This window comes from Pristis pectinata, chromosome 25, assembly GCF_009764475.1.
Source record: "Pristis pectinata isolate sPriPec2 chromosome 25, sPriPec2.1.pri, whole genome shotgun sequence".
Taxonomy (NCBI): domain Eukaryota; kingdom Metazoa; phylum Chordata; class Chondrichthyes; order Rhinopristiformes; family Pristidae; genus Pristis; species Pristis pectinata.
Genome location: NC_067429.1, coordinates 624,172 through 637,209, shown reverse-complemented (window position 1 = coordinate 637,209; position 13,038 = coordinate 624,172). Strand labels below are relative to the sequence as shown.

General features: G+C 57.1%; 1 protein-coding gene across 2 annotated transcripts in view; it reads left to right on the top strand.

The window, feature by feature from the left end:
* The first annotated feature begins 1,700 nt into the window (after nt 1-1,700).
* The window catches only part of ezh1 (enhancer of zeste 1 polycomb repressive complex 2 subunit), a 31,214-nt gene continuing 19,876 nt past the window's right edge, over nt 1,701-13,038 (top strand). For both annotated transcript variants that reach the window (XM_052038779.1, XM_052038780.1), the window contains exons 1-9: nt 1,701-1,867; nt 2,587-2,715; nt 3,726-3,842; nt 3,924-4,044; nt 8,259-8,423; nt 9,736-9,838; nt 10,297-10,460; nt 10,730-10,821; nt 12,690-12,885. In XM_052038779.1, coding sequence (XP_051894739.1) covers nt 1,742-1,867; nt 2,587-2,715; nt 3,726-3,842; nt 3,924-4,044; nt 8,259-8,423; nt 9,736-9,838; nt 10,297-10,460; nt 10,730-10,821; nt 12,690-12,885 — 1,213 coding nt within the window. In that variant the 5' untranslated portion in view covers nt 1,701-1,741. The remainder of the gene's footprint in view (nt 1,868-2,586; nt 2,716-3,725; nt 3,843-3,923; nt 4,045-8,258; nt 8,424-9,735; nt 9,839-10,296; nt 10,461-10,729; nt 10,822-12,689; nt 12,886-13,038) is intronic.

Here is a 13,038-nt window from a genome sequence, read left to right as displayed (position 1 = left end):
TCCGCTCCCCCCCAACACTCCCCCACCCCCACATCCCCCCATTCTCTTCCTCCTCACTGTCCCTCACCTCTCTCTGTCCGTTGCACCTCTTGCCCCTTATTATCCCTCAGCCCTCACTACCCCATCCCTCTATCCTGTGTCCTTTGCTTGCTTGCTGGGCAGTGGGTGCGGTGCAGAAGAAACCTTCCAGGCTATGAGATTCCAGAGTGATCTGATGAGAAATAATGAACATTGAATTGAAGTTGACGTATCAGAACGTCTGAAGCATTTGCCAGCGGTCAGTAAAGCTGAAAGTGTTGGTCAAGTTGTAGAGTTGTTACAACAGTCTGGCCCAAGATGGTCACGGGTGAGGAGGGACACTCCAGGCAGTTGCTGCAGCCCTGATAATTCGGGATGAGGTGCGGTTGGCAGTGAAGAAGGAGAAAAACAAAGGTTTCGGCCGGAGCCGAGAACAAACTGAGAATGTTGTCAGAGTGGGAAATCAGCGCAGCCTAGAGAAGGAACACTGAGTGCGTTCACGTTGTTTTGTGGAACAGGCCTCATGAAACCATGAAGGGGAGAGGTCATCGACCCTGTGTGGAATGAGCTGGAGATTGTTCAGTCTTGACGTTAGGTGTCTACTGTCAGAAGGTGATCGTTACGTGACAGAAATGTTTACAGCTCAAGAAATACACAGACTGGAGCCTTAACTCTAAAGAAAGCCACTGATGTCAGGATGGGGAATGTGCTGACAAAGGTGGATTATGAAAGAACATAGAACAGTCCAGCACTGGACAGGCCATTCAGCCCACAATGTTGTGCCGATCTTGATGCCGATTTATACTAAATGTCCTCCTGTGCATCATCCACATCCCTCCATTCCCTTCATATTCATGTGTCCATCTAAGCGCCTCTTGAACTCCACCAAACTGCCTATTTCCACCACTACCCCTGGTGACCTATTCCAGGCACCCACCACTCTCTGTGTATAAAAATCTTGCCCCGCACGTCACCTTTAATCTTCCCCCCTCTAGCCTTAAAAGCACATCCTCTGGTGTTTGACATTTCTACCCTGGGGAACACATCCTGTCTACACTATCTATGCTTCTCATAATCTAAAAAACCTCGATCAGGTCTCCCCTCAGCCTCTGACGCTCCAGGGAAAACAACACAAGTTTGCCCAACTTCTCCTTATAGCTCATACCCTCTAATCCAGGCAGCATCCTGGTGAACCTCTTCTGCACCCTCCCCACAGTCTCCACATCCTTCCTGTAACAGGGCGACCAGAACTGCACACAATGCTCCAAGTGTGGTCTGACTAAAGCTTTATACAGCAGCAGTATGACTTCCTCTTTCTTTACCACCTGATCCACTTGCATGGCCACTTTCAGGGCGCTGTAGATTTGGACCCCAAGATCCCTCCGTACCTGAATGCTACTAAGTGGCTGATGATTGACTGTGTACTTTCTCCTTTCATTTGATCTCCCAAAGTGTGACACCTCGTACTTGCCCAGATTAAACTCCATCTGCCACTTCTCTGCCCATATCTGGAACTGATCTAGATCCTGCAGTATCTTGGATAGTCCTTCACACTGTCCACAATTCCAAGTGGGGTGGGGGTGTGGGGGGCTGGAGTGTGGGTTTGTGTGGGGTGAGGGGCTGGGGGTGTGTAGGGCTGGGGGAGGGTGGGAGTGGGGGATGGAGCCATGGTGGGACGGACACTGAACTGCCCACTGATCCCAGGTGGCGGCCCCGGACTGAGATGGAAGGTGACACTTCGGCCAGTCAGGCGCTGGCCATTCTGCCCATCGACTGGAGGAGGCGAGTGAAGTCAGAGTACATGCGCCTGCGGCAGCTGAGGCGTTTCCGCAGAGCGGGAGAGGTGAAGGTAACTGGTGGTGGGCGCGGACTGATCGTGTCACCCCCTTCGCTACAGCCGTGGGTGGTCTCCCCTCCCCTCTCCCACACACCACCCGCCTCACACCCCTCCCCCTCCTACCCCCACCCCGCCTCACACCCCTCCCCCTCACATCCCTCCCCCGCCCCTCACACCCCTCCCCCGCCTCACACCCCTCCCCCGCCTCACACCCCTCCCCCTCACACCCCTCCCCCCACACCCCTCCTACCCCTCCCCTGCCTCACACCCCTCTCCCTCACACCACCCCCTCACAACACCCCCTCCCCTCCCCCACACACCCCTCCCCCTCACACCACTCCCCCTCCTCTCCCCCACACCCCTCCCCCCACACCACTCCTCCCTCACACCCCTCCTACCCCTCCTCGCCTCACACTCCTCCCCCTCACACCACTCCCCCTTCCCTCCCCCCTCCCCCTCACACCACTCCCCCCTCCTCCCCCCACACCTGCCCCTCCCACTCACACCACTCCCCCCTCACGCCCTCCCCCCTCACGCCCCTCCCCCTCCCCTCCCCCACACCCCTCCCCCTCACACCCCTCCCCTTCTCAACCCTCCCCTGCGTCACACCCCTCCCCCTCTGACCACACGCACACTCACCACGCACACTGACCACACACACACACACACACACACCCTGACCGCACGCACCCTGACCACAGCTCCGACCCCTGTCTGTGCTTGGTGTGAAGGAATTGTTCACCTCCAACCGGAACAAGATTCGGAGCCGGACAGAAACCCTGAATGAGGACTGGAGGAAGTTGCGGATCCAGCCAGTGAGTGGGACCACGTCGGGAATGCCCAGCACGGTGAACCGCAAGGTGAGTCAGCAGCTGAGTGTGATGGTGGGTGGGAGGCACCACACTGGCGGAGGCTGGGCAGCAAGGCCAAGGGGATGTCCACTGGCAGGCCCTCCCCTTGGGCCCCGAGTCCAGTGCTCCCTGAACGTGTCTGCACATTGGTCGGGTGGTGAAAGAGGCGTATGGCTTAGTCATTGCTTATCAGTTGAGGCATTGAGTTCAAGGGTTGGGAGGTAATGTTGCAGCTTTTTAAAACTCTGGTTCAGCCATATCTGGAGTATTGTATTCAATTCTGGCCGCCCCATTACAGGAAGCGTGTGGAAGCTTCGGACAGGGTGCAGAAGAGGTTCACCAGGACGCTGCCTGGATTAGAGGGCATGAGCTATAAGGAAAGGTTGAACAAACTTGGGTTGTTTTCTCTGGACCATCGGAGGCTGAGGGAAGACCTGACAGAGGTTTTTAAAATTATGAGAGGCACAGATAGGGTAGACGGTCAGAGTTTTTTCCCCAGGGTAGAAATGTCTAATATGACAAGGTGTGCATTTGAGGTGATAGAGGGGGTAAGTTCAAAGGAGATGTGTGGGGCAAGTTTTTTTTAATGCAGTGGATGCCTGGAATGCGCTGCTGGGGGCGATGGTGGGGACAGATACGATGGAGGGATCTAAGAGGCACGTAGAGGTGCAGAGAATGGAGTGATACGGAGGCGTGTACGGTTTGGGCAGGTACTTGGATAGAAAAGCAGAGGGACATGGGCCTCGTGGGCAAATGGGATCAGTGTCGAGCGGCTTCACCGTCGTCAAGGACGAGGAGGGCCAAAGGGGCCATTTCTGTGCTGTCGAACTTTCTGTTTCTATGTGGATTGAGAGACGGACCCACAGATGTGCTCTCAATGACAGATGTGCATGGATATCCAGCAAGGCCACGGTACAGCAGGTAGTGGCTGCAGCCTGGTGCTGGCACAGGAGGGGTTTCTGTGTGATGGCCCTACCCATACCTGCTTCATCACGTCTCCCCTCTGTTCGTTCACACAGTGCATGGTGGAGAGTTTATTCCTGTCCAAGAGTCAGACAGTGGTGCAGAGGATTCTGCGCCCGGTGGCAGCGGGCCCAGTGATGTACTCTTGGTCCCCTCTACAGCAGAATTTCATGGTAAGTTGACAGACTGTTGGTCGAACACCATGGGCTTTGGGTGTGGCTGAGCTCCCTCTGACTGTTCCTCTCCCTGTGCAGGTGGAGGATGAGACAGTCCTACACAACATCCCCTACATGGGAGACGAGGTCTTGGAGCAGGACGGAGCTTTCATTGAGGAGCTGATCAATAACTACGATGGGAAGGTGCACGGGGACAGAGGTGGGTCTGACCCCCAACTCCTGACCCACAGAAGAGGAGAAAGGAGAGTGGAGGGGCGTGGGGGCTGCTGGTTTGATCCTCTGGTTCCAGGCTTGCTTCGAAATACCTTGGCTTCAGGGCTGTTGTGGCCAGGTTCATGGTCACTGGGCTGTGGCTGTGTCAGTTTCCCACTCCCATACCCAACTTCCCAACTCCTATATCCCCTTCCCTGTTCCCAGTCCTTTCCCCTGGATTCCCTGTACTGGTTTCTACCCAACACTGGCAGTTCCTGCAGTTCTCATTCATGGATCTTATTCCCAGCTCCATTCCCAATGTTGCCAGCTCCTGCACTGCACTGAACTATCGTCCAGAACTCACGTTCCCAACATTCCTCACTCCCACTCTGACTGAAAGGTCCCAGTGCCATTGCTCCCTTTCCCTGCTAATCTCGAATCATGGATTCAGGTTCATGCGTCCTCCACTTAAGCTTGAGGAGGACGAATGTTGCTCTTCAGAGGGAATCGACTGCCCAGAGACTATGGTGACAGTTATTGAACATGTTGAACAGTGGCACTGCTGGTAGACCCGGGTTCGATCCCGACCTCCGGTGCTGTCTGTGTGGAATTTGCACGTTCTCCCTGTGACTGTGTGTGTTCCCCTGGGTGCTCTGGTTTCCTCCCACATCCAAAAGATATGCAGAATCGGTGGGTTAATTGCTCACTATAAATTGCCCCTAGTGTGCGGGTGAGGGGTGGAATCTGGGGGGAGTTGACAAGAACAAGGAGAGAATAAAGTGGGTTTGGGTGGGACGAATGGTTTGTGGGTAGCATGGACTCAGTGGCCTGAAGGGCCTGTTTCTGTATCTCTCTATGACTTTATACTGGAGGCAGAGACAGACCTCTGGATTACAGTGGGGTAACAGAGGCAGAGACAGACCTCTGGATTACAGTGGGGTAACAGAGGCAGAGACAGACCTCTGGATTACAGTGGGGTAACAGAGGCAGAGACAGACCTCTGGATTACAGTGGGGTAACAGAGGCAGAGACAGACCTCTGGATTACAGTGGGGTAACAGAGGCAGAGACAGACCTCTGGATTACAGTGGGGTAACAGAGGCAGAGACAGACCTCTGGATTACAGTGGGGTAACAGAGGCAGAGACAGACCTCTGGATTACAGTGGGGTAACAGAGGCAGAGACAGACCTCTGGATTACAGTGGGGTAAAGGGAACCAGGCAGTAGGTGGAGCTGAGGCAGAGATTGTCCGTGAGAGAGGAACTGGACTGGGGAGGGAGCAGGATGGGGGCTGACACAGCAGTGGGACCACCATCCCTGCCCATGCCTGCTCTATCACTCAGTAAAGTCCGGTCTGGTCTGTTACATAGAACAGTGCAGCAATGGACAGGCCATTCGGCCCACCATGTTGTTACCTCAGCACCATTGACAGCTTCTCTCTGGATTCCCTGACTTCCAAAAATCCATCAGTCTCTCTTGAACATTCTCTGAGCAACCAGCCCCACAGCCCTGAAGGGTAGAGAATTGCAGAGATTCACCACCCTCATCTTCTCATCTCAGTCCTGCAAGGCCAACCCCTTATTCTGAGACTGACAGACGTGGAGAGTAACCCATTCACCTACTCTGTCAGCCACCTGGGGGGGTTGAGGAGTGGTGCTGATTGGTCCAGCTGGTCGGTGAACTATCAGCCTCCCAGGGTTGGATGCTCTGGACTGGCTCTGGTCTCTGGTGGGAGGCAGTGAAAAGTCCAGCAAACACCCTGGGATCAGACCAGGACTCAGAATGATGTGTTCCTGACCTCTTTCTGACTACTAACCAACTCTGTCAGTATATTACTCCCAATATTGTGTGCTCTAATATTGTTTAATAATCTGCTGTGCAGCACCTTAACAAAGGCCAAATAAACCACATCAGCTGGTTCAACGTCATCTACTTTCCTAGTTACAACTTTCCTGTTCTTTTATTAATGTCATAGCTCCTTTCCTTTGATCTAATCATGTCTTTAGCTTCTTTTGATATTCTTGATAGACCACTTACACTAAACTTTGATTTCTTTATGAAAAACACGATGATGCTGGAGGAACTCAGCAGGTCAGGCAGCATCCGTGGAGAAAAGCAGGTGGTCAACATTTCAGGTCAGGATCTGTCTTCAGGGCTGAAGATAGGAAAAAAGGGAAGCCCAATATACAGGAGAGAAAATTCTTTATTATTAACCATTGCTGGTTTACTGTCTTACTTTTAATGTCGTTTCCTGATGATCACAGCCACCTCATGCCCCATGCCCTCGTAGTTTGCTTTGTTCAGATTTAACACCCTGGATTCAGATTGAACTAAATTACTTTCAATCTTTATTTCTTATCATATAACAGTCACTGTTCCCTAAAGGTCTTTTAAGGACCAGGTCATCAATTAACCCTTTCCCATCACGTAACTCCATGTTTAGAATAGCTTGTTGCCTTTTTAATTCTCAACATACCGATCTTGTACTCTCTATAAATTCATTCTTCACACTGATGCCAATCTACATGTAGATTAAAGCCCCCGGTTATTGTATTTTCCTTGTCATGTGCACCTCTCATCTCTTGATACATTCTATGCCCTACACTATTGGTCCTGTCCGGGGGGGGGGGCTTGTTCCTGCCCTGCGTTCCTTGGCTTAACCCAAACTGACTCTGTTTTTTGTACTCTGATTCTTGTTCTGCCCCTCCTTAACACCAGCACTGTCACTGCTGTGCCGTTTTGCCTTTCTCTTGTATCCCTGGCTCTGGTAACTTTGCAACTGTCTCTGAAATGGCGATTAAACTGTACTCATTAATCCATCTTTTTAGTCACGAATGCCACAATATTCAGACAGCATTTATTTTCCCTGCATGGTCTCCTCTCTCCTTCCATAACCCATTTGCAAACCTCCACTTCCATTCTGCCCTTTGTCTGTAATTTTTTGTGTTCCCCCTAAACAGAACAACCCCTCCTCCCCTCTGGTTAGTTTAAAGCCTTATCCACAGCCTTCACTATTTTATTCCCTAGGACACTGGTCCCTTCCTGTCAAGTGAAACCCATCCACAAGGAAGAGCCCCCCCTTTGCCCAGAATTGGTTCCAGTGCTCCATGAATGGAAGCCCATTTCTTCCGCGTTGATCTTTGAGCTATTTTTGTCTTTTGGCTGCAAGAGTAATTTCAAGGTTATGACCTTTGGCTCCCAGTCACTCACAATCCTTCAGAAGAATTTCCTCCTCTGTCACTGGTCCCACACAGACCATGATGACTGACCTTTCCCCTCCAACTCCTAACTCCCTCTCCAGTCTTGAATGTCCTTGACCCTGGCACTGGGTAGGCAACACACCAATCCCTCTGACCCTGATGTCCTTGACTACCACCACATCCCTCTGCATTCCCTTAGCCCCTGTGCTCGGGTCCTTGGGCTGTTTACTCATCCTGAGCCTCTACTTTCGTCCACATGGCTGCTGGAACCTTGTCCCTGTTGCAAAGGCTGAGGCTCCCACAGCACCTCTCCTGCCTCACTCATTGTCACCCTTGGGTCCCTACTGACTGACTGCAGACAGGGTGACTGACTCCAACCTGATCCATCTCAGTGTCCCAACCTCGGGCTCTAGATCATCCACAATGAGTTCATCAAGTCGCAGAATCTTCCTGAAGTGCGGTCACCATGAATCTGACGAGTTTCTATCCAGTCTCACCCACTGCAACTGCAACACACTCGGCCAGAATATTTACTTAACTCAGTCTGCTTATTTAGTTCTGTCGCTGCTGCCCTGACCTCACAACGCCCCATCGACACTACCCACGGGATACCGCAGGGGAGGTGGGAGAGGGACCCAGGGTGAAGGACAGGGGAGGAGGAGAAAATGGGGGGAGAGTTGGGGAGAATCACACCCAAAGAGCCAGAGAGAGGGAGAGAGAGTGAGGAGGGAGGGAGGGAGAGATGGGGAAGAGGGATGACAGGGTCAGACTGGGAGGGAGAGGGAGAGGAAGATGTGGTTGAACAGTGAACCTTTACTGTGATCTCAGGAGGGATACAATGCCCTGAATTCCCACTGGCAGCAATTCTGTGAAAGTTGTTCCATCGCTGGTCAGATCTTCCGGACCCTGCAGCCAGACCGCAGCCCGTGAGCCCTTGCCGACCCCGGTGCCGGTGGAGCCGTCGCCGACCTGGTGCCGGTGTAACATGTTGTCGGTGGGATTAACATGACAATCTTTTACAGAGTGTGGTTTCATTAACGATGAGATCTTCACTGCGCTTGTGCGAGCCCTGAGCCAGGAGCTGGACGGTGAGGCGGGGACACCGGCAGCTGCCCGGGGCACTGGCAGACACAGTGGGAAGGGTGAGCGGGAGGAGCTCCCGGCTGGCAGTCAGAGCCCTGACAACGGTGAGTGCCCTCTCGCAGCACCCCACCCCCCCCCCGTCCCTACCGACCCATCCCCCTGTGTTCACCGCACAATCCGGGCAAGAGCAGCCTCATTCAAAGTCGCTCGAGTTTACTGTCATATACACAGGTACATGTCTGTAACAGGTGCAATGAAAATCTTGCAGCGGCATCACAGGCACATCGCATCAGATAAGCAACATTCACTAGTAAAGCATAAATTAGACATAAATTATACAAAATGATACAAGAAAGAACACAATCAGAACCAAGAAAAAACATAGTTCACTGCAGTGCACAGTGGTCCCAGTGTTGCTGTACTGAGGTAGTGATTAGGGTTGTGCCGGTCGGTTCAAGAACCGAATGGTTGAAGGGAAGTAGCTGTTCCTGAACCTGGTGGTGTGGGGACTTCAGGCTTCTGTACCTCCTGCCCGATGGGAGCTGTGAGAAGATGGCACGGCCCGGATGATGGGGATCTTTGATGATAGATGTTGCCTTCTTGAGGCAGCTTCTCCTGTAGATACTCCCGATGGTGGGGAGGGATGTGCCTGTGATGTATTGGGCTGAGTCCACTCCTCTCTGCAGCTTCTCACGTTCCTCTGCGTTCGAATTGTCGTCCCAGACCATGAAGACCATGATGCAACCAGTCAAGACAGTTTCAACAGTGCATCTGTACTTCTGTTGTCCCAGCCCACATTGCCCTGAGTCTGTTGTCCCAGCCCACATTGCCCTGAGTCTGTTGTCCCAGCCCACATTGCCCTGAGTCTGTGTGACAAACAGGCTCTTGCACTGCTGTGCTGGGCTTTGACCCAGTGACAAAGGATCAGTTGTTTTCCTGAAGATTATACGGAGCTGATTAAATGCGGAGAGAGGGTTTCCTGTGAGGGCGTGTCAGGTCCCGTTAAGGGGCAGCACCCCTGGCTTCACACAGATCTCATTGTCCTGGTGGCAGCTTTCTGTGCCTCACACTGTCCAGCCTCCTCCGAGACACACCGACCGCCGGGTCCAGGCCACCAAACATAAACCCAGTCAGTGATATGGCTGGCAGCTTAACGATGTGGCTGTGGGAGGTGTGTGGGGATGGGTGTGGGAGGACACGGGGGGAAGAGTGGGAGGGAGGGAAGTGGGGAGGGACAGGTAGAGAGAGTGTGGAACAGAGACGGAGTGGGGTGGGGGGGGGAGGTGGTGGTGTCCGGAGGTGGTTCAGTGCTGCCTGTTATAAGTGGGAGACTGAGGGAAATTACTGAGTTTTCCCGGCCCGGAGCGGTGTGGGAATGTGGGATCAGCCTGGATCAGGTCTGACCTGATGTTGCAGGAACGACAGAACGTCTGAGCCGCAGACTCCCTCCCGACAAGATCTTCAAAGCGATCGCACTGATGTTCCCAGACCGCGGTTCATCAAAGGAACTGAGGGAAAAGTGAGTCGGGCGGCACCTCTGCCTACATCCCCAACACACCTCCCCCTTCATGCCTCCCTCTCTCCCCCCTCCCTCCCCTTCGCCCCTCTAGCTACCTCCCTCCCCTCCCCCCTCTCCTCTCCCTCTCCCCTCCGTCTCCCCTCCTCCTCTCCCCTCCCTCCCTTGCCCCCCTTCCCCTCCCTCCCCTCCCTCTCCCCCCACACCAGCCTCCCCTCCCCTACCTCTCCCTCCTCTCCCCTTCCCCTCCCTCCTCTCCTTTCCCTCCATCCTCCTCCCCTCCTTTCCCTCCCCTCCCCTCCCTCACCTTCCCCTCCCCTCCCTCCCCTGTTTGCGCTGCTGGTTGAGTGTCAGTCGGGACGCGCTGCTTTGTGCCACAGGTACCGGGAACCTACCTACCTATCTCTCTCCTCCCCCTCCCCCCTCCTGCCCCCCCCCCCCCCCCCCCCTTTGTGCCGCAGGTACTGGGAACTGACGGAACGCTGTGATGGAACCACTCTCCCTCCCGAGTGCACGCCCAACATCGACGGCCCCAACGCGAGGTCGGTGCAGCGGCTGCAGTCTCTGCATTCCTTCCACACCCTCTTCTGCAGGCGTTGCTTTAAGTATGACTGCTTCTTGCACCGTGAGTACCCGGCGCTCCAGCTGACTGGGAGGGGTCCCTTGGACGGTCGACAACTGTGTCCGGCACCAATGGCAGGGTTGTCACAATGTCCCGGCCAACGCAGACTCCCCTGTAGGTGGGGGGAGAGAGCGGGGTGGGGAATGGGAGGGAGGTGGGGAGTGGGGGTGAGGGGGGGTGGGGAGGGTGAGGGGGGTGGGAGGGAGGGAGTGGGGGTGAGGGGGGGTGGAAGCTGTGCTGTCTGCCCCACGACCCGTATTTCGCTCCGGCAGCTTTTCACGCCACGCCCAACATGTACAAGCGGAAAAACAGGGAACTGTCAGTGGCGCTGGATCCGTGCGGCCGGGACTGCTTCCTGCTGCTGGTAAATGGTGAAAACTTTCCCCACCCACCCCTCCCCCCACCCCCACCCCTCCCCCCACCCCCTCACCCCACCCACCCCACCCCCTCACCCCACCCACGCCTCCCCACCCCCACCCCCCACCCCCTCACCCCACCCACCCACCCCTCCCCACGCCCCCTCATCCTCACCCCACTCCCCCAACCCCTCACCCCACTCCCCCCACCCACCCCTCCCCACGCCCCCTCATCCTCACCCCACACCCCACCCCCTCACCCCACCCACCCCACCCCCTCACCCCACCCACCCCTCCCCCCACCCCCACCCCCTCACCCCACCCACCCCTCCCCACGCCCCCACATCCTCACTCCCCCCACCCCTCACCCCACTCCCCCCACACCCCACCCCCTCACCCCACACCCCACCCCCTCACCCCACCCACGCCTCCCCACCCCCTTCACCACACCCACCCTCCCCACCCCACCCATCTCCCACCCCCACCCCCCACCCACCCCTCCCCCCACCCCCTCACCCCACCCACCCATCTCCCACGCCCCCTCATCCTCACCCCACACCCCACCCCCTCACCCTCACCCCACACCCCACCCCCTCACCCCACCCACCCGTCTCCCATCCCTCACCCTCACCCCACTCACCTCTCCCCACCCACCCGTCTCCCACCCCCTTCACCACACCCACCCCCCCACCCCACCCGTCCCCTCACCCCACCCACCCGTCTCCCACCCCTCACCCCACACCCCACTCACCCCTCCCCACCCCACCCGTCTCCCACCCCCTCACCCACCTACCCCTCCCCACCCGTCTCCCACCCCCTCACCCACACCCCACCCACCTATGTCCCATCCCCTTACCCCACCCACCCCTCCCCACCCTCTCTCCCCACCCACCCGTTTCCCACCCGTCTCCCACCCCCTCACCCCCACCCCACCCCCCCCCGTCTCCCACCCCCTCACCGTGACCCCCACCCACCCCCTCACCCCATATCCACCCATTGTCAACACCCACTCCTCTCCTCTGGAGGTTGGGGGGTGGCTGAGGGTGGGGTGCGAGGTGATGGTGGGTGGGGTGCAGGGGGTTGGGGCATTTGAAGGGAGGGGTGTGAGGTTTGGTGGGAGGGGGATGGGGTGGTGGGTGGGTGGAGGGTTGGTGGGAGGTTGTTGGGGGGATGGGGTGGGAGGGGGATGAGGTGGGAGGGGAGGGGGATGGGCAGTGGAATGGGGTGGTTGGTGGGAGGGGGATGAGTTGGGGAGGGGGTGGGAGGGGTTGGGGAGAGAGATGGGGTGGGAGGGGTTGGTGGGGGATGGTGGGGAGGAGGATGGGGTGGGAGGGGGTGGTGGGGGATGGTGGGGAGGGGGATGGGGTGGGAGGAGTTGGTGGGGAGAGAGATGGGGTGGGAGGGGTTGGTGGGGGATGGTGGGGAGGAGGATGGGGTGGGAGGGGTTGGTGGGGAGAGAGATGGGGTGGGAGGGGGTGGTGGGGGATGGTGGGGAGGGGGATGGGGTGGGAGGGGTTGGTGGGGAGAGAGATGGTGTGGGAGGGGTTGGTGGGGGATGGTGGGGAGGGGGATGGGGTGGGAGGGGGTGGTGTGGAGAGGGATGGGGTGGGAGGGGTTGGTGGGGGATGGTGGGGAGGGGGGTTGGAGGGGGAGGTGGGGAGAGGGTGGGAGGGGGAGGGGGATGGCGTGGGATGGGGTGGGAGGGGTTGGTGGGGAGGGAGGGGGTGAGAGGGGGTGGTGGGGAGGGGGATGGGGGGGTTGGTGGGGAGGGGGATGGGGTGGGAGGGGTTGGTGGGGAGGGGAGGGGGATGGGGTAGGGGGTGATTCCGGGATCCTCCGGGTGTTCCTGAGCTGCTTGTTCCGGGTTCTCGGGCAGGATGGAGCCCGGGAATTTTCAGCTTCCCTCTCAGCCAATCAGAGCCGGGCTCGGAGCCGGCGGAGCGCGGGCCGGAGGAGGAGGCAGCAGCCCGGGGCCTGGGGTCACCCGTGTGGCTGGGGGAGCACCGAGCCTGAGCCCAGGGAAGCCGACAGTGACCGAGAGTGCAGCGGCGACAATTCCCACAGCGTCTCGGGTAAGTTTCACCCCTGGGATTCTCACCCCTCTCTCCAACCCCCCGGGGTTAACCTCACCCCCTCGCCAAACCCAACCCCCCACTCTGACCCACACCCAACCCCACCACCCCAACTGAGAAACTCATTCCCGACACCCCCTCCCCCCTGCCACT